At 28.1% G+C, this 22,022-nt stretch overlaps 2 protein-coding genes across 8 annotated transcripts in view; one reads left to right on the top strand and one right to left on the bottom strand.

The window, feature by feature from the left end:
* Positions 1–8,902, bottom strand: part of LOC129916170 (glutamic acid-rich protein) — a 56,375-nt gene extending 47,473 nt beyond the window's left edge. Inside the window, exon 1 of one of the 3 annotated variants that reach the window (XM_055995982.1) lies at positions 8,405–8,902. In XM_055995982.1, the coding sequence (XP_055851957.1) occupies positions 8,405–8,438 (34 nt within the window). In that variant the 5' untranslated portion in view covers positions 8,439–8,902. Of the gene's footprint in view, positions 1–7,648; positions 7,753–7,940; positions 8,117–8,404 lie in introns of those variants that run through there. The other 2 variants (XM_055995984.1, XM_055995981.1) reach the window with 2 other exon arrangements.
* Positions 1–22,022, top strand: part of LOC129916171 (trichoplein keratin filament-binding protein) — a 228,060-nt gene that overhangs the window by 47,712 nt on the left and 158,326 nt on the right. For all 5 annotated transcript variants that reach the window (XM_055995988.1, XM_055995987.1, XM_055995986.1 and 2 more), the window contains exon 3: positions 2,507–2,555. The gene's annotated coding sequence lies outside the window, so the exon portion shown is untranslated. The remainder of the gene's footprint in view (positions 1–2,506; positions 2,556–22,022) is intronic.

The following is a 22,022-nucleotide window of genomic DNA, read 5'->3' as shown; positions in this document are numbered from 1 at the left end:
ATATTTCTGAAAGCGAAACCCGGGACAGATAAAAAATTCGTTGGATCGTTTTGAAAATTTTGATTTTTCAAAAAAAAATTTTAAATGAGTTTTCATAATTTTTCCTTATTTTAATATCAAGATTTCCTAAACGTTATGGCAGCGTTTTTGTTGAAATCATTTAAGTTGTTTACGAAATCAGAAATCAAGAAAATGGTTTTATAAGCCGTGTTTTATTGGTAACTCAGTACTTAGCTCAGTAAAATTTTGCACGGGAAACAACAACAAATGATTGCTAAGGATAGACAAAAGTTTTGTATTTGTTGGTTTACAGAGAAAATTTGTTTCTAAACTTATACATTTTTGACTCTTCAACATTATAGAACTATTAATAATAAATAAAAGTAATCGTTTCTTGTAGTTTACAGCATAAAAAGTTTACTCAGTAAAATACTGAGTACCAATAAAACACGGCTATAATGTCTGTTAATAACTTCTAAAAAATATTTTTTTTAAATCAAAATCGGGTGAGTTGTTTTTTATCATTTTTATTTTATTTAAAATGATTTTGAAATTGTATGATCTTTAACACAACTTTTAACATTTCCTTAAAAGTTTTGAAACTTATCTGGGTTCTTTACTCTACCATATGTTGTTTTTTTTTTATTGTATATTATATTTTGTAGCAACCTGACAAACAGAAGCTGGAACTAAATAATTGACGAACATTAAAAAAAAACTAAAGCCTAGTCTAGAGGCGAAACGAAAATTTTCATACAAAACTAGCACAAAATTTTGCTTTTCGTTGCACAGCTTAGGTAACAAAATTCTTACTTGCGCTTGAATATATGGACATTTTTCAATCGTTTGTCACTCCCATTTATTTGACCATTCAATTTTTCTTGCAGAAAAAGTTTTTGACTTTGGATACTTAGAACAATTTTCGTTTTGCTTCAGCAGCGTACTAGGCTTAAATGCTTTATCCGAAAAATTAGAAAAATTTTAATTTCCAGCCACTGTTTTCTTGTTTTCCGTACAAAGTATTTTAAATATTGAATACAAAAATCAGAGAATGTCCAAATACGGGACAATCAGGGGACAAATTACAAAATACGGGGCACTTATACGTCCCGGGTTTCTTAAATAAAAACTCGGGACAAGCTGTAGAAATACGGGACAGTCCCGGGTAAACCGGGACGGATGGTCACCGTAATTATAGGTGATATAATTGTTTTGTTATTTTCTCCCAAACTATGTGAAGTAAAACCTTAGTGCCGATCAAATTAATATTTTTCAATAATTTGGAATGAGAAATTGATATGAAAAAATGATAATAAAATATCAAAAAACAATTTCCAAAATGTGACATTTAAATATCATCCTGATGATAAAAATAATGTTTTAACATTTTAAATATCATAAAACACATTTTATAGAGCATTTTTGGCTGATATTTAAAAAATGTTAATTTGATATTTAAAAAATCTTAAATTGATATTGGTTTTTTTTTCGGTGTACCTACATATATTTTTCACTTCAAAAATATATTCGCTAATTACACTGAAAAATTTTCGTTCGAGCGTTATTAGGGTAAATTAAGTTTTTTTTTACCGACTTCCAAAAAGGAGGAGGTATTCAATACGTCTGTATTTTTTTTTTGTTATTTGTACCTCATAACTTTGGACTGAGTGAACCAATTTTGATCATTCTTTTTGTATTGGAAAGCTGGTGGCTGCAGACTTTTTTCATACAAAACTGCAGTGTGGTCCCATTTCAATTTCGTTCAGTATTACTGAACCGAAATACATTACATTCGAAACAAATTTTTCCAACAAAACTTTTAAAACGCTTGTAATAATGAAATCTAAAAAAAATAGTATGAAATTACCCGAAATATGTGAAAAATTAAAATATCTAAAAAAATAGAGCTCCTAGAAAGCAACCAGTGTGATTTTTAGGCTTAGTGAACCCAAATGCATTAGGTTCGATAAGAAAATTTCTGGAAAATGTTAACAAACAGTTAAAATAAGCATAACTTTAAAATGAGTACGAAATTACCCAAAAATGTGGAAAACTAAAATATTTAAAAAAATAGAGAATAGAATAAAAAAAAAATGAATGTGATTTTTAGGTTTACTGACCCCAAATACATTAAGTTTAATATATTTTTTTCTGGAAAACTTTAATAAACCCTCAAAATAAGAAAAACTTAAAAATTAGTATGAATATTTCCCCAAATGTGAAAAATTAAATATTTCAAAAACTAGAGCTGCTGGAAAAAAACCCAAATCTATAAAATTTGATATAAATCTTTTTGGAAAATTTTAAAAAGTTGAAAATTGTTGGCCAGTGTAATAATTAAAAAACACGATTTCTCAGAAAAGCTATTCAAACTATCTTAGTTTGTAAGTTTTTGATACTGTGCGGATGTAATGGGATGTTAACGATCACTGTTATGTTTAAAAAAAAGAAAAAATACATATACCTACTATTTTTTTGCTAACTTTGTTTTTTTTTTTTTTTCTAGGGTAGACTTGGTTCTCGTTCGCTTTCCAAATAAACGTCTCATATGCATGGTAAGTCTTTATTTGAAAAAAAAAAAATTTGAAACATTTTTTAAAGTCGTCTTAAGACACCAATACATAGAACTTTGTGAACACTAAAACAAAATTTAAAGCATGACATTTCATAATACATTATTATACACAAAATAAACTGGATAAAATATTTTATCTTGGTTTAGATATCGTTCAATTCAATTTATTTACTTTTAATACTTATTTAGATGGGTTCAATTCATTAGGATAATAAATATACAATAGTCGGAATAAGTATTTTGACAAGATGAACATTTCTCGATCTGATAAAAATATATAAACGGTCATTTATATGGGTGGCTTCGGTGTTGCCATTTTTGTGTTAGCAGTGCGAATTTCGGAGTGGAAAAAGTATTTTGACAAACGCTGTTTTTCAATTTTGGTAAGGTAAGGTAATGCATTTTACATTTTTCAAGCATGTATCAAAATGTTGAACTTATTTAGGCTCCGATCGTAAAAAAGTGTAAAACTATTGATTACCAAATAAGAAAACACAAAAAAACGTATGCTACCCAAAATTTTCTAAGAGTGGGTAATTAAAAGAAAAAATGCACTAAAATAAAACAGGCACATTTTGATAATTTCACTTTAAATCCCAGATTGACCCATAAAAGACTGCAGTTGAAAATGCCATTCTGTCACCAAAAACTTCATTGCCCAAAGAACAATTCGCAGAAAGACAATTTTAATTTCTTTACCGTGTGATAACAATGTTTTTACCTCATAGAAACAAATTTAAAAAAAAAAAAATTTAAGCGAAGTCAGATTGTTTTGGTTTTGGTGTCATAAGGTCCAGCGTCCAAAAATACCCTAAGTTCATGTGCCATAAGTTCAGAATTTTTTTAAATGATGCTTTTTGCTTGTTTTTAGACAAAATGTACCTACATGATGGACATGGTAAATTTGGGTTAAAACATACAATTTTTACTTGCGATATAGGTACTATAGGGCAAGTTTAGGATTCGTAAAAAAAATCGAACTCGAGATAACAATTTTACATGACATTACGATGATGGAGAATGCCAAAAAAGTGGGTCCGGCAATTCTGTCTGTCTGTCTGTCTGTCTGTGTGTCTGTCTCTATCTGGAGCTGCAGCCTAAACGAGTGAAGTGATTTTCTTCAAACTTGGTAGTTAGCAGTTTTTGGTGATTCCCTAGAGGGGAAATTGAAATTTTTTTTTTATGACCAAAACTAACGGTACCTGCCATATAACGGAAATAGAAAAGTTAATTTTTTTCAAAAACGGCTCTAACGATTTTGATTAAAATTTTTGTGTGTAGTACTACACATAAGAGCCAACTTTTAAAATAAAAAAAATATTTTTTGTACCGTTATTAACGGTACCTGTCATAGAACGGTTTTTTTCGTTTCTGAATATCTCGTACAACATTAACCCGATTTTAATGAAAATTTTTGTACAAAAGTGTGTAAGTAAAGATAATATTAAAATTCTAGAAAATTTTCAAAAAACTCATTTTTGGTTTTTTAAAAAATATTTCAAAATTTTTTTTTGAAAAATCAATTTTTTGAAAACGGATCAATGAAAAATTTTAAACTTTAGTTTTTATGTGTAAATTAATTATCTCTTCAAAATGGCATACCAACTTTTTTTTTGAAAAATGTTAAAAAAATTTTATATATAAAAAATTATTTTTTTAAAAAACGGCTCCTACAATTTTCGAAATTTTTTTTTCTAAAAATACCTTTTTATACAAGAAATAAAATGGCATATTTTTTTTTTTTTTAAGATAATTTAAAACGGAGTTTAATTAATTATAAAAACAGATTTAATTTTTTATACTACTTATGAAATTTCTTCAAAATATCAAATTTTAAATTTCTTGAATAAAAAGCTTTAACATTATAGTTACATTAAGCATAAGAGCAAGTACGTGCGACCCCAGTCGTGCAATTTATTTTTTTTGTACATGGGTATTTTATTTGGATGCATAAGATGCGAAATTCTTGTGTGCCTAGTGCGCTTATTCCAAAACAAATTGCATTAACAATGCAGTGTAGCTCGCCATCATGGCACTGCCGTAGCTAGCCTTTTGGGACCCTGTATCCAAAGTTTTTTTTTCCACCACCGAGTTCCTGGGATCTTCCTGCTCCCCTTACCAATTCTACACACGGTGGGTTATATGCAGGGTCGTAAAAATATCAATTGATAAAAATGCATTTATTGGAATAAAAAAATATTTGCATTAAAACAAATATTTATTGCACATAGAAAAATGTTGCATTAAGAAATTGTAATAAGTGCAAAATATTTGCATTGAAATTAAAATTCATTGTAAATAAAAAAATTTCTGCATTGAAAAAAAAAATCAATGCAAAATGTGTGCATTAAATATTTTTTTTTTTTTAATTTTCTTTGAATTTCTTAAAATTTTGGAGATTTAATCATATATCTTTGCCGCCGGGTACAAAGGGGTTAAGACATAAATGAAAGTTTGCCAGAAAATGCGAAGTTGCGCTAATCGATGAATTTTTGAGCATTGATCCTCTTATTTTTATAGAAAAGAGTTACTCTAAATTTATATTTTTGATACCAAATAAAAGAGAAAAAAGAGGTTATTCTTATTTCATCGAAAACCGAAAAGTGTATTTTTGTGACTTAACCCGTTTGTACCCGGCGGCAAAGATATACGTAAGCTATTTCAACTATAATATTGAACCAAATCTATGGTCAAATAGCAAAAATTTTAAGAAATTCAACGTGTAGTTTATTAATAAAAATATTTATTGCACACATTTTGCATTGAAATTATTTTCAATAAATATTTTTTTTAATGCTAATATTTTCCGTTTTAATAAAATTTTTTTTAATGCAAATTTTTCTCAGTTGCAATAAATATTTATTTTTTATGCAAAATTTTTTTATTTGCAATATCTAAATATATTTTTTTAATTTGTAATGGAAAACAAATGCATTAAAAAATTTTTTTTACAACCCTGACTATATGTAGGTATGAAAACGGCGAAGAAACTTCTTTTTTTTTGGAAAAAAGGAGCAAGGTAGACTTTGAAGTTAAAAGCAGATCACTCAAATATCTCGCAAAGCCGGATGTGAAGAGTCTTCTACTTACCTTCCACACATGACACAGTTCACATTTGTTACTACCAAATGCTATCCCATAATGCCTGGCGTCATGGTTAAAGCATTTTTTTGCTCCATAAGGAACTCCAGAATATTCGTTATCTCTCGCCAAAATGTTGCTGAGGCCATTGAAGGTGTTAAGAACACACGATTGGTAATAAAGCACCATAAACAAAAAATAATTTTAGAAACCAAATTTATGAAATTTATAGTTTTTTGATGGTTTTTTAATAACAAACCCCTAAACTTCTATTTACCCTTGATGAACAAAAATAACATGATACAACTTTGCCTCTATTTGACATTTTTTTTTGTCTCTTCATTATGGTATATAGACCAGGGTCGATAATTTTTGAAACCAAAAAAATATCATAGTAGAATGAAACCCATTGGAAAATTAGGTGAATATGATGAAAATTAAATTAAAAATAAATTACGGGCGAGCCGAGTTCGGGAAGAATGGTATATCTCGATTTCCGGCAAAACTACAAGTCCTATAGAAAAAAGTTGTATGACAAAGTTGTAGGTAATAAAAAGATCTACAACTTTTGTATCAACAATTTTTTCACATAACCTCAAAATTTATGTGAAAAATTCAAAAAACCGAGTTTTTGGTTTTTTATTTTTATCTTTTTCAAAAACAAAAATTTCTCTACGAAATTTGGTGAAAACTTACCTTATTGTATCCCAAATTCACTGTAATTTATTTTATTTAAAATATTTATTTTTTAACCTTTTTTTTGACTTAATACCAAAAAAAAAAACACCCTAATTTTCAATCGAAAATTCACGTGTCAAAATATCAGCTTTTTTCAAAAAATCGGTGGGTATTTTGTTCGTTAAAATCTCTACTTTCCAATAGTGTAAACAAAAATTTACATTAGTATACCATAGTACATGTTCTCGGTAAAAGCAAAAAGCTCGAATTCGAAAATTTTTATATCATTATTTAAAATTTTAGACTATTTATTAAAATTTACACTTCAATTACTTCAATTACAATTAATCAATATTACATGAAATCCTACGTTTTATGAGTAATTAAAGTGTAAATTTGAATAAATAGGCCAAAATTGTAAACAATGATAAAAAAATTTTTTCGAATTCCAGCTTTTTTCATTTTTTGCATTTTACTAAAAGATGTGCTATAGTATACTAATGTAAATTTTTTTTACACCATCAGAAAAAAGACATTTTAACAAACGAAATGCCCACCGACTTTTTGAAAAAAGCTGATATTTTGACACGTGAATTTTCGATTGAAAATTAGGGTGTTTTTTTGGTATTAAGTCAAAATAAGGTGAACAAATTTATATTTTAAATCAAATAAATTACAGTGTGTTTGGGACATAATAAGGTAAGCTTTCACCAGATTTCGTAGAAAAATTTTTGTTTTTGGAAAAGATAAAAATAAAAAACCAAAAACTCAGTTTTCCGAATTTTTCACATAAATTTTGAGGTTATGTGAAAAAATTGTTGATACAAAAGTTGTAGATCTTTTTATTACCTACAACTTTGTCATAAAACTTTTTTCTATAGGACTTGTAGTTTTGCCGGAAATCGAGATATACCATTTTTTACCATTAAAAACTCAGCCCACCCACTTCCCGAACTCGGCTCGCCCGTAATTTATTTTTCCTTTAATTTTCATCATATTCACCTAATTTTCCAATGGGTTTCATCCTACTATGATTTTTTTTGTACTTTTTAATGTTTTTGAAGGCATCGGCACTGGTCTAATAATTTGTAGATAAAAATAAATGTTCTAATATAAAATCTCAACTATTTCCTATTTATTCCAATTTTTTTTTCAAGCTAAATTTACAATTTTATGAAAGTTTTGAATTTCATTTTATTTTTCAATGAAATTTAGCTAGTCAAATAAATTTGTCTAACAAAATCATAAAAAACAAATTAAACGCAATTCATACAAATTTCAACTTCAATTCATTAAAAACAACCAACAACTTACTTTCTATCCATTTTCGAAATGAACACTCCATAATTGATACCCAATATTTAGTAATTTCAACATAAACTATTTCCATTTACACAAAATAAATAAAAAAAAACAAACAAGTTAATATACAAAAAAGCTAATAACAAAAAAAAAAAAGTGAAAATAAAGTTTTGTACTCTTTTTGGACTTATAATGAAATAACAAAATGACATAAAACCTAATTTATGTCAATTTTACTTTTACCCACAACATTGATTGCCAAGAACGAATAAAAGCAACAACAAAAAAATAAACGTCAATTTACCTTTTTCCTTCTGTCTGCAATGACAACCACAAAAAAGCAAATTACGCAACTGACATAACCAGACCTTTACATTAGCCAGAATCTGGTGAAAACTTTTGCCCAAACTTGGAAATATAATTCCTGACCGAGAGTAATATAGTTTTTGAAGTAGTTTTTTTTTTGTTTGTTTTAAATTTCTTGTTTTTGGTCAAAATAATGTGGTGAATCCAAAAAAAAAACGACAACAGACGAAATATTTTCTTCTATAACTTCTATAGCAGCAACTCAAATCAAATATTATAAAGAAACTTCATTTATTTTTTTTTTGTATTTTTATTTTTCATTAACCCAATTGGCAAGTCATGAATGAAAATCTTTCCTTTCAGGGTTTATTTATTTATTTTTTTTATTATTTTTTTTTTTTTTTTTTTTGCAAAATCTTATCACAACACCAATTTCACCCACACGTCCGTTCGTCCACTCACCTTGCGATAAAAACCACTCTTCAAGAAAATCCATTTTGGCTAGTCTTTCGATAATATCTACGGCTCCTTGTGTATATTTTGTGTTACATTTATCAGCGTCAAAATGTTCATTTATACTCGTTCGTCGTCGTATATACTATATATTTTTTGCCCTTCTTGCTCTTCTCCTTTATAACAACTACTACTTGGTATAGCAAAAGCTACTACGACAATACGGACGCCGCCGACCGACCGATGTTGGCCTTTCTGATGTGAAATTTTTTTTATATTTTTTTGCAGCGTAATCAACACCCCAAAATCTAATCAATATCCGTGCAAGAGAATATAGAGAATACAAAAGAAATTGTACAAAATAAAATGAAATAATACAACACAGCGAAATAAAATACAAAAAAAAAATTTAAACTATGCAAAATGAGATAAAAACCGTTAAAATAATTATTGTGTGAGATACGCGACCGGCCGGTATCTATAGTTTAATGTCCATCTTCTCTCGGTCAATTGGATGCACTGTGCATTTTGTGTATTGGTAGCTGAAAAATCTGATGAAATCGAAGGGTATAGACGATCAAGTTGTAGATTGATAGATGGTATTGTTGTGGGTGCTTAAATGTTCTTTTTTTTCAATTGGTTTAGGTTCAATTAAGGCATTGTATAGATTCAGAAAAAAAAAATCGAGTAATATAAACATTAGTGTCGATGAGTCGCTCCTTCACTAGATTAAAAGTACCTTTTAAATCGTTCAACACAAGTAATATTGGATGGATTCAAGTATTAAAGCCCACAAAGTTAATGGTGGAATACCCCAGGGATCCGTTCTTTTTCCGACTATTTTCCTATTTTTCCAATGAAAATTTTTCGTTTTTCATGTCACTATTTACATTTATCAGCTTATATCGACGAAAGCGAAGCACTTTCGTTTCTTGGCATCATGTGTACTACAAACAAACCACCTTTTGTGGAACACTGCTAAAACACCGCCTCCAGCAAAACACTTTTCTACGCTGAACTGAAGCTGACCCCTCTAAAGGCCCAACTATAATAGGCATATGCGCGCATGGACTTATGTCAGTTGGGCCATAAGACGCAACGAAAAAGTCGAACAAAATGGGTCCAAGAGCTTTCCCAAATAATTTAACTTTTAATAACGCTGCAACTTTATCTTCACATAAATTATTGAGCTCATTCTAATTTCTAGAGGTACCTAACTGCCAGACACTTATATCCTGCAACTGGACTTGACTTCCCAAACTTGAGAGTAAGCAGAACTGAAAGTATATGAAAGCACTAAAGTTTGTTTAATTGGCTTTATAGAATGTCAACATTTCATCAAATGATCAAAGTCGATTAGAAAATTATAATTTGGTTTCTATGGCAAAATTTAGCTGACCACTATTACTTTCATCTTTTTTTTTTTAATTTTCCAATATTTATAATGTTTCTATATAGCCTTAAATAAAAAGCTTAAATCTTAATCTTTTCAAAAATAAAAAAAATCGGAAGATATCGGATAGAAATAAAATGCACGACTGTTGCTCTTATGCTTAAAGTAACTCTATAATGTTAATGTATTTATTCAAGAAAATTTTACACATAAAAACTAAATTTCAAAATTTTTCATTAATCCGCTTTCAAAAAATTGATTTTTCAAAAAATTTTTTTTAAAAATCCAAAATATGTTTTTTGAAAATTTTCTAAAATTTCAATTTAACCTTTACTAAAATGCTTTTGTATAAAAATTTTCATTAAAATCGGGTCAATGTTGTACGAGATATTCAGAAACGAAAAAAACCGTTCTATGACAGGTACCGTTAATAACGGTACAAAAAATATTTTTTTTACTTAACAAGTTGGCTCTTATGTGTAATACTACAAACAAAAATTTGAATCAAAATCTTTAGAGCCATTTTTGAAAAAAAATTACTTTTGTATTTCCGTTATATGGCAGGTACCGTTAGTTTTGGTCATAAAAAAAATTTCAATTTCCCCTCTAGGGAATCACCAAAAACTGCTAACTACCAAGTTTGAAGAAAATCACTTCACTTGTTTAGGCTGCAGCTCCAGTGAGAGACAGACACACAGACAGACCAGACAGATAGACAGACAGACAGAATTGCCGGACCCACTTTTTTGGCATTCTCCATCATCGTAATGTCATGTAAAATTGTTATCTCGAGTTCGATTTTTTTTACGAATCCTAAACTTGCCCTATAGTACCTATATCGCAAGTAAAAAAGGCTGAAAAAAAAAATAATAAAAATAAGTAAAAAACATAAAAAAAATTTAACTAAGTTTTGTTAAAATCCAACAATTTATGTAAAAGATAAAAGTAAAAAAATGGTAATTTTGCATTTTTTCACTATTTTTGAGGTTATAAAGGGTGTCCCAAAAGTAAGGGATCAAACAAAATAGGCTGGATAGACCAACTTAAAAGCTCTTAAAATTAGGTAACTTGTTCATCTCAAATTCTTACGGCTTTCAATTGAATGCAGTTCTTGTGAAATTTCGGAAAAGCTAATTTGAAAAAAATATCTTTAGAATGGTTAGATTAATGAAAAAAGTTACTAAGACCTTTTTTGTGGAACAATCTATTTCCTACAAGAATATGTCTTGCGCGTTTGATTATTATAATTTTTCAATTTGTTACAAAATTAAGAACAAAAAACGAATTTTTTAAGATTTTCTCGATTTTTGGACCTCAAATATCTATTAAACGGTTAGATAAACGAAAAAAGTGTACAAAGCCTTTTTTGTAGAGCGTTTAATTTCCCACAAGAATACGTAAAGAAATTTGCTAAAAAGTCGATTTAAAAAAAAAAACGATTTTTTTTTAGTAGAAGCTTTATGTAAAAATGGAGAATTGCAAAGCGGAGGACCTTTCACATTAATATAAAGAGTTCATATTTGGTGTGTATATTCTAGAGTTGTCTAGCAATCGATTTTTTGGAGTAGGTACCAAATCAAAAAAAAAGAATTTCGATTTTTTTGACCCACCCTAAGGGACATCCTATATAAATAAATTATTTGCGTAGAAGTTTTACCTACACATTGTTTTCATAGGAGGGCTACTGTCAAAAGTACAGACCACTTTTATTTTGTATGGGCCGGTGATTTATAAACAGCACCTGGAATAAAACCGTTTTCTTGATTTCTTACAAGCGACTTTACCAATTTGAAAGAAATTTTTTTTTTAACAAAAACCTTTTGTTAAAATTTAAAAAACATTAAACATTTTTTTTTTTGAGCATTTTAAAATAATGTTAAAAATATTTTTTGAAAAATCAATATTTCGAAAACCGACAAATGAATTTGTTTGAAACTTTATTTTATGGTGTCGAATATTATTGTCATTTAATGACATATGGAATTTTTTTTCGAAAATTTTTTGAAATCTTTTATTTAAAAAAAAATTTAAAAAAAAATACTCCAACAATTTTTACAGTTTTAAAAGTTCTTTGCTATTCAAAAAATTGAATTCCATACTTTGTTTGGAGTTCAAAACTTTTGAGAAGGTATTTTTTTTTTAATTTTCCAAACAAATTACTAACTTTCATTAAAAATTTTGTTAAATTTCTCATGAAATTAAATTAAAAATAATCTTAAATGAATTTCTACATAAAAAGCAAATTGTTGCATGTTCGCTTGTTCGCCCTTTAATAAAATCGACTAAGAGTTTGAAAATTGTCTTTCTGCGGATGCTATTCATTTAAGTTTTTTCGAATGTTTTAAGGCAAGTATACATTTGCTATTAATGATCCGCCGACAGCCACTTCTGGTTAATCTTCGCGCTTCTATATTACCGATAAAATTTTCGCACAAATCTATTTCAACGGATTGCAATAAAGCTTTAATGCATTGAATTTAAAATAAGGTTTTATATAAAAATTCGAGATTATTTTGCATCGAAGCATTGTTAAACAAAACCACACACATATCTTATCATCCGTGACTTTATTAACTTTTGACTTACTTTTGAAGAAACTTCGTCATGGCAAGTTGATACGACCCAGACCCATGTGCCATCTCTTGCGATCAAAGTGCATCCATGTTGTGAAGTTGACAATTACAATATGTGTATTTTGTTGTGCAAAATAAATGATAAACTAATCGAATATTGAAAATAGATTGCAATAAAAAGATACACACATTCCGCATCCGACAAAGAGAAGATGGATAAGAGCAATCGAGTTGAAATCGAATCGATTGAATGAGATTTGTTTGTTTTGATGCTGGCGAACCGGTAACAGTGGACTGACTTATTGATAGAAAAAAAGTATTCTTCCATATGTATTTCCACACATGCTTACAGATACTTTTTTCAAAAGGTTAGATGCAATCTTTTTAGGTAGAAAAAAAACATGGACGTAGGTAAATTTAAGCTAAGGGTTGCAACAAGCTTCCAATCAATTCACTCTTTAGGATTTTTGAATTCTTTTTTGCTTGTAATTTGACATGCTTAAATGGTTACATTCAATCGCTGTTTGCTGTTCAACAAGTTTAACAAACATAATAAATTCATCACATGAAAACAAGAATTATGTGACTTGATTTTGTTTTGTTCATCACAATCTTTATCACAAAATCTACGTGACTTGATTTTGTTATAGTTTAGAGATTGTAATTACTGAAGGAATATTCGATTGATAACTTAGGATGGGTCAAACAAATCGAATATGTTTTCTACAAGAATATGTCTTGCCAGTTTGATTTTATTATATTGTTCAATTAGTAACAAAATTAAGAAAAACAAAAAGATTTTTCTATGTTTTTCTCAAACTTTGGATCTCGAATATCTTTTAAACGGTTGGATAAACGAAAAAAGTGTATAGGGCCTTTTTTTTTAGAGCGTTCTATCATGTAAAGAAATTTGCTAAAAAGTCGATTATTTTTTTAAATGAACAAACATTTTTTTTTATTTGACTTTTTTTTTGAGAAAAACTAAAAATGCAATTTAATTGCAATTGCTTTAAATATTACGTCTGCAAAATGAAAGTCGTTTAAGCCGTTTTCGAGATTTTTGGTATACCATTAAAATTTGTACACTCTCTAAGTGAGATAAAAAAAACCAAGTTTCAGAATTTTATAAAAATCATCTGCACCAAATTTGATGAAAATCCGTCCACGTGTTTAGATGTGTACAGATGGACGTACAGACGCACGGACGGAATTATGAGACCACTTTTTCGAAATTCTCCATTATCGTAATGAAACCAATACTTGCCCTATAGATACGGTGACCATATTTTTAGAAGCGAAAATAAATCTTGATTTTTCAAACAAAAAAAATATACAAAAAATTAAATTTTTTAAAAAGACTTCTCATATAAATTTTCCTTATTTTGATATCAAGATTAAAATGATTTTTGGGAACATATTCGTTAAAATTATTTAAGCCGTTTACGAAATCAAGAAATCGGTTTTAAAATAGTTACCTACTGTTAATAACTTCTAAAAAAATATTTTTTCAAATAAAATCGTAAGAGCTGTTTTTTAACATTAAAATTTTATTTTAAATGATTTTTAAATTGTATAATCTTTAATGAAACTTTTAACATGTCTTTAAAAGTTTTGAAATTTACCTGCGTTCTTTACTCTTCCATTTTAAAAACTAAAGCCTATTCTAGAGGCGAACCGAAGATTTTCATATAAAACCAGCACAACGAAGTCGTAATTCGTAAACGAAAATTTTGCTTTTCGTTGCACATTACGCAGTTTAACCAACGAAATTCTTACCTGTGCTTGAATATTTGGAGAGTTTACAATAATTTGTCACTCACATTTAACTGTCCAGGTAATTTTTCTTGATCCTAAAGAGTTTTTTTTGACTTTGAATACATGCTTAGAAAATTTTTTGTTTTGGTTCAGCAGCGTACTTTATATCCGAAAAATTAAAAAAGTATTCATTTCCAACCACTGTTTTTCCTGTTTGTCGTATAAAGTTTTTAAAATTTTGAATAAAAAAAAAATCAGAGAATGTGCAAATACGGGACAGTCACGGGACAAATTACAAAATACGGGACACTTATACGTCCCGGGTTTTTTAAATAAAAACCCGGGACAAGCTGTAGAAATACGGGACAGTCCCGGGTAAACCGGGACGGATTGTCATCGTACCTATAGAGCAAATAAAAAAGAGAGTTCAATCGATTTCGACAGGAATTTTTTGTGAACTTTTGATTTGTGGATTTATGACCTACAAAAATGGGCCAATAGCTCATTATGGACTTTTGACGCGTGGAATTTTGACCCTGCACCTTAAGGTTATCACATCAATTGGAACACTTTAACTAAATTTCAGTGTTACATTTCATTCACAGAGTGTTTCGGTAATAGATGCACGTGAAAAAGTAAAATAGACTTGTGAGTGACAAATAAGTTTTTTCGCTAATATTTGAACTTCCATTTGATGGACAATTATTAATAACCATCAAAATAAAATAATAATAAAGCTGTATCAAGACAGTTCTTGTTCTCTTGTAACAGTTTAAATAAATAAACCGAGTAAATTAAACTTGTTAAACACCAGAAAAATATTTCAATCTACCCCGACATGAGCAGGAGCACACAATTTTTTTTAAGTCGTCATATAAGTTCTTGTCCGATTCAATATTAGAAAATACCTTAAAATAATGTGTCTTATTAACAGATTACATGAACATAAAATTTCTAGCTTCATCAACAATATTCTTTCCTCCACTATTTTACATGCAGTTAAAAAAATCCAATACCTAAATAAATACAAAAAAAGCACGTATACGCCACAGTGCATTTGGACAGCGTGCAAATAATGAGAATTACAACTTTAGTCTTGCTGCCAACTTCATCTTCTTTGTCGTCAGTTAGTAAATAATAAAAAATTATAAATTTTTTCAGATTCTTAAATTCTGTTTACGTTTAAAATATTACAAAAACTAAAAATAAACAAATACAAATATGACACAAAATAAATAAAATATATATTAGAAGATTTTTGTTTAGTTTTGGTTACTTACACCAAAAAGTCCTTTCCAGAGATTTTTTTATTTCTAAATATATATTTCCAAGAATTTGAGCATAAAACAGTTCCAAATGATAGTTTTAAATATTAAGGTTGAGAAAGGTAGATCCCAGTTAAAAAAAGTATCTAACTTCTTTACGTAAAACTGAACATTTCAGTTTTTACGGTTGGGACAAACTATAGGTAAAGCGTTTTTTCATCTGTTATAATTATAATTATTCTCCTGAGCAAATTCTAGTTTAAACTATTCGTCCATTTGGTTATTTTCGAAAACAGACTTTTGCGACCTAAGTTTATAAATATTGCTTTTCTAACTTTTTGTACTTCGGGTAGCATTTTTCACCAACTACAAGTAAACAACAATTTTTTCTCACAAACTTGTCAATATCGTTATAGTCTTAGCGGTGACCGTCGAGTTACTTAACTCATAAGGATAGAGGTTAAAATTGGTTTCAAATGAAAGATTTAGTTGATATAGATAGAATATGAAAAAATAGGATTGCCACTTTTGAAACTGAAGCTTTATCTGACAACCCTATTTTAGACGAAAAATTGTCAAATATCTAATACTGTTATATCTTTTAAGTGTGATTAAATAAGAAAATTAATAAAATAATATAAGGAATGAAGGACTACAAATATGCGAACCTTATTCAAATGAGAAATACAATCACTATAAAAGCTGCTTTGATCAAGAGAGAACGAATTTTTACACAGTTTACAGTTATAGCGATCACTAAAATGAATCTTAAAAATGTTCAAATAAATATTTCGATTTGAAACACAAATGCTATACCATATCTTTAATTTATTTGTTTTCCATTACAAACGAAAAACAAAAATTATTTATTTATAAAAAAAATTTGTATTAAAAAATATATTTATTGCAATAAAAAAGAACATTGAATAAAAAAAAATTTTATTGCAACCTAAAATATTTTCCATTAAAAAAAATGTTATCGCATATAAAAAATTTTTTACATAAAAAAAAATCAATAATAATAAAATTTTTTTTATTAATATTCGTCGAATTCCTTAAAATTTTGGCTATTTAACCATACATTAGTTTTTTCAACTATATCTACAATTGAACCTTATGTTAGACCAAATAGTCGAAATTATAAGAAATTTGACGAATATTAAAAAAAATTTATTGATTTTTTTTCAATTCAGAATTTTTTTTGTTTTCATTACAATTTTTTTTTTAATGCAAAATATTTTCATTTGAAATAAAAATTTTATTTCAATGCAAATATTTAACATTTTTCAGTTGCAAATTTTTTTCAATGCCATAAATATTTTCTTTTAACGAAATTTTTTTTACTTGTAACAAATGTTTTGTTTTTTTTCTTTTAATTTCAAATGCATTTTTTTTTTCAATTGATATTTTTACAAACTTGACTAATAACAACATACATACATATATGAGTCTCTCAAAAATTATAACAATGGTCTTCGGCGTTAGGCCTTTTTAAACACTTTAAATACGGTTTTAACACCTTTATATCAAAAATGACATATGTCTTGGCTATTGTAGAAAATTTTCAAAATAAATAGAAATTTGTAATTTGTTTTTTGGTTAAACAGAAACCCACAAGAAACTTGAAAGCTCAGAAATCTGCTACTTGTTAAATACAAGTTTCGGTGAAACAGAAAATTTAAAATTGTAGATTACAAGTACAATTTTGTGATCACAAGAAACTGGTGAAACAAAATTTATCGATTTTTTTTACAAATATTGTGAAAATTACTTGTTATTACAAATTTGTAATTTGGTGAAATAGGGCCCAGGTAGAATATTCAGCGTATCTCCTAAGATTTTCCAATTTTCCGAACTTTTGTTTTTCGTCCTCCATTTTTTCTGTTTTTTTTTTTTTTAATAAAGAGCTTCTCGAAATGTCCGGTCATTCAATATGCTGGAAGGATAAATAAATAAACGACGCCAATTGCAAAATGATGAATTTTGTAGAATTTTTGAACATTTGCTCGTCTTTGTTGAAATCGGCTGTTTGATATGATGAGAGCTTGCGCCTACGCAAATTCTATCGGACTGATTCCCTTGCCGAAGTTGTTTTTGTGTTTTCCAACCATCGAAGCAAAGAAGCACGCCTATCCAATATTGGCGTTTAAGTAGCCAAGAATAATTTTCACTTTTTACTTTATACAACTTCATCCTCCTGAGTGACGCCGTTTTTAACAAGTTATTTGCCTTGCATTGTCTAAGTTTTCCTCTCACAAAAGCGCAACATACAAATAGCAGCTACTCCGACTGCTTGTGGCACTTTCTTCTTTGAAATATCGATGGTTCTAATTTGTGCACATCTCTCTGCACATCGTTTTGTTTCCTAATCGTTTCAATTTTTGTTTGCATGATTGTCTTTCTTGCGAACGTCCCTGGTTGCGAATATGCAAACTACATTTTTGACTACAAAACGAATTTAAATTGTATTGATGTTGCATTTGACTCTGACAGGTCGATAAGCCTTGTTGTTGTTTTTTTTTTTTTTTTTTGCTTCCTACAAATACATACCAGCATCTACGAATTATGGCAATACAACATTGGGGTAGGTATTGAATTTGTTCAAGTACTAACTGAATGAGTTAGTCTCCTAAAAGTCGTATACCTATGCATACATGTGAGGATATCCAGAAGAGTCTTAAAGTGCACCATTCAACAGATTGTTTGCTCCGAATCGAGGTTGAAATTCAATGCTCAATAAAAAATAAATGAAATGGACTCGTTGTTTGGATGTATACAGAATCCTCGAACTTCTGATAAATGAGAGTATTTTTTTTTGTATAGTTACTTTTGAACAACAAACAAACAAACTCCCGAAGGAAAGGTTTGGGTGCAAAAATTTTTTTTTGTATAGAGAATGGATTTTATTTCAATATTTTTGATTCAATAAATAAACTATTGCCTCAAATTGAGGTATTTTTATACAAGTTATGTGTTCTCGAGAGTGCGAATCGTGAAAGCAGTGTAAAGTGATACACACTGCGAAGTGTAAAATATTTATTGAAGCCTGTTAAGGGCTAGTGATACTTATATTGTCAATATTTTTATTTCCATAGGTGGTAAATTAAAAGTTTTTAACTTCAATATTAGGTAGTTGTTGTTAAAGGCTCAATTCTAATTTTAATACACACTTTTCCAGAGTACTTGGTTTTCATTTTGTTTATTTGTTGCGATGTGTTCATTGACATTCGATCGTATTGTTGTACGAGTATTAAAGTTAAAAATTTGAATGGGGGACGAATAAAGAACATCTACAATAGTCTTATCAAGCTTGCTATGACATGGGAGATATTCAAAGCATTTGCTGTGACATCATCCTTTTTAGCAACCACCCACAAATAAACCAATGGAATACTTTTTTCAAAGATCAAAGATAATAAATATTGGGATTAGATAATATTGCATATTTTAAAAAGCAGATAAATCAAAAGAAAAAATTAATGAAGATGCCTAAAAGTATGTTACAAATATTTATTTTTTCATTTTGAATTCGAATTTGGCATGATATGTTTTTTATTTCGATTTAATGAATTTGGAATTGGCATTCCGTTCAATTTTGATATTCGAATCGAATAAATTTATAAATATAATTAAAAAATGTTTTACGTTCGTACTTTTTACCGATTTCCAAAAAGGAGGAGGTATTCAATTCGTCTGTATTTTATTGTGTTTGTGTTTGTTACCTCATAACTTTGGACTGAGTGAACCAATTTTGATAATTCTTTTTGTATTAGAAAGCTTGTGCCTGCAGTGTGGTCTCATTTTAAATTTTTGATAAAAATGCTTGTCTAGTTTAAACAATTGAAAGATCATTAAATATTGACATATTTTAACTAGAAATTTTAACCAACTTTTTTTTTAGCAACTTAAAGTTATCTGGCAGATCTGTTGCTATTAAAATATCGTCTAACAATGTATACTTTACTAGGTTTTAGTTAAGAAAATCTGGCTTCTATTTCTTTGTAAGAAAATTGTTTGCCTCAGGGCCACGCAGATCTTTAACTCATCTTTTTTACACAGGTTCATTAATTAAAATTTAACCGCAAGCTAGTTAAATTTTTTCAATTACTTATCTAAAACTTTCATAAAAAAAAAATTAAAAATAGAACCTACAATACTACACCAAAAAAAAAATAGTCACAACGAAATTGACCCGACAGCCAATGTTGTTGAATTCGAATTTGCTGCAATTTTTACAATTTGGTATCAAATTGATATGATTTGATACATTTTTTAAAAGGGCAGTTTAAGAGTTAAAAAAAAAGTTTATTCCTGGGTTTTCAAAAAAATATTTTATAAATTTTGTTTTATTTTGTTTTTAAATAAAACTGTTTTATAAAATAGTTTTTAAAAAATAAATTTTTTAAAATCAAAATTTTCTAACAATTTTTTTTTCAAAACTCTATTTAATTAAGTACTAATTTAGTTTCCAAATACTCTTGAATACTTTTATTTGTTTTTAAACGAAAACAGAAAAATGGGTGCTAAAATGTTTCGTTTTTCGTTTTTATGAGAAATAAAAAAAAAAAAAACTATTATTATAAGAAACAACTTTATTTTTGTTGATAAACTAATTTATGAAACATTAATCTTTCTTCTATTTTTTTTTTAAGTATTCAGAGTTGTATTGGGAAACAAAAAAGTGACACATTGTTTGATTAACCCTGAATAATTTTTTATTTCGTTGATAATACCTGAAAACTAACCACTGAATTTTTCTTAATATGTCTGGAGCGCTTGCTGTCGATGGATTCGAGCTGTAGGGTGTATTAATAAAATTTGCCACTATAAATTTCAATTTAAAAAAATGCATTTGAAATTTCAATTTATTGTATCTAAAATATGTTATTCCAACCGAAAATATTTTGAATTAAAAAAAAAAGTTATTAAAAAAAAAAATCTATGCAAAGTGTGCATTAAATTTTTTTTGTATATTCGTCGAATTTTTTTAAATTTTGACTATTGAATAGTCATAAGTTATATCAAATAAAATTCTAAAGCTAATGTTAGGCCAACTAGTCAAAATTGATAGAAATGCGAGGAATGCAATTTTAATATTAAATGCAATTTTTTTTTCATTTACAATTACATTTTTTAATACCTATACCTTAAGGGGTTATATCTAGTTGTAAGTGCAAAAACAACCTTCTTTTTTGTGGATTTTTTGTGAAGAGGCATTTAATTATATAAACCTAAAGAATACATATCCATATAGCAAATTTAATGTATTAAAAGAATTCACTGTGTATTTAAAAAAATATTGGGTTCCATTATTTTTGTAGTAGATCTCGTAGACGACCTCCAAAAAAAAAAGGTGTCTGGCGGTGAGCAAGATATCTCCGAAACGGCTGGAGTAATCGGCTTGAAATTTTTACACAATTTTTTAGATACTTTTGTCAGGTAATGAACGAAGGAAAAAGGTTTTTGACAATAATTCGATTTTTTAAGCCACTTTAAAGTGTAAATTTTCGTGAAAAAAAACCATTTTATTCTTTTGGAAGCCGCCATTTTGTCAAAAATCAAAATTTCGACTAAAATGTTTCGTTTTTCGTTTTTATGAGAAATAAAAAAAAAAAAAACTATTATTATAAGAAACAACTTTATTTTTGTTGATAAACTAATTTATGAAACATTAATCTTTCTTCTATTTTTTTTTTAAGTATTCAGAGTTGTATTGGGAAACAAAAAAGTGACACATTGTTTGATTAACCCTGAATAATTTTTTATTTCGTTGATAATACCTGAAAACTAACCACTGAATTTTTCTTAATATGTCTTAATATTTTGGAAGCCGCCATTTTGTCAAAAATCAAAATTTCGACTATTCCTTCGTTCATTACCTGACAAAAGTATCTAAAAAAATTGTGTAAAAATTTCAAGCCGATTACTCCAGCCGTTTCGGAGATATCTTGCTCACCGCCAGACACCTTTTTTTTGGAGGTCGTCTAGGAGATCTACTACAAAAATAACGGAACCCAATATTTTTTTAAATACACAGTGAATTCTTTTAATACATTAAATTTGCTATATGGATATGTATTCTTTAGGTTTATATAATTAAATGCCTCTTCACAAAAAATCCACAAAAAAGAAGGTTTTTTTTTGCACTTACAACTAGATATAACCCCTTAAATATTCTTAAGGTTTTTGAGAGAATTAGCCAAAGTTTCAAAATTATTGGCAATTCTGTCAATAGGTAATTTCTTGTAGGGGCTTAAACGTTCTACAAACAATTCCTTGGCCTCAAATTGGTTGCTTTAACCGTTTAGAAGATATTCGTATCCAAATCGCAATGCGTACGGGTAATAAGAAAACTATTGAAATCAGTGAGCATTGGTTTGGATACGAATATCTTCTAAACGGTTAAAGCAATCAATTTGATTCCAAGGAATTTTTTGTAGAATGTTTAAGCCCCTACAAGAATATATCTTGCTAATTTGAAAATAATGAAGTTTCAGTGAATTGGAAATTTTTTAAAAACATAAAATGTTTTTATTTTTTTTTTAACTTTGACCTCGAATATCTTTAGAATGGTTAGATTAATGAAAAAAGTTAACAAGACCTTTTTTGTGGAGCAATCAATTTCCAACAAGAATATGTCT

The sequence above is a fragment of the Episyrphus balteatus genome, chromosome 3, assembly GCF_945859705.1.
Source record: "Episyrphus balteatus chromosome 3, idEpiBalt1.1, whole genome shotgun sequence".
Classification (NCBI taxonomy): Eukaryota; Metazoa; Arthropoda; class Insecta; order Diptera; family Syrphidae; genus Episyrphus; species Episyrphus balteatus.
The sequence above is the reverse complement of the archived record's forward strand: the minus strand, read 5'-3'. Positions and strand labels throughout refer to the sequence as shown.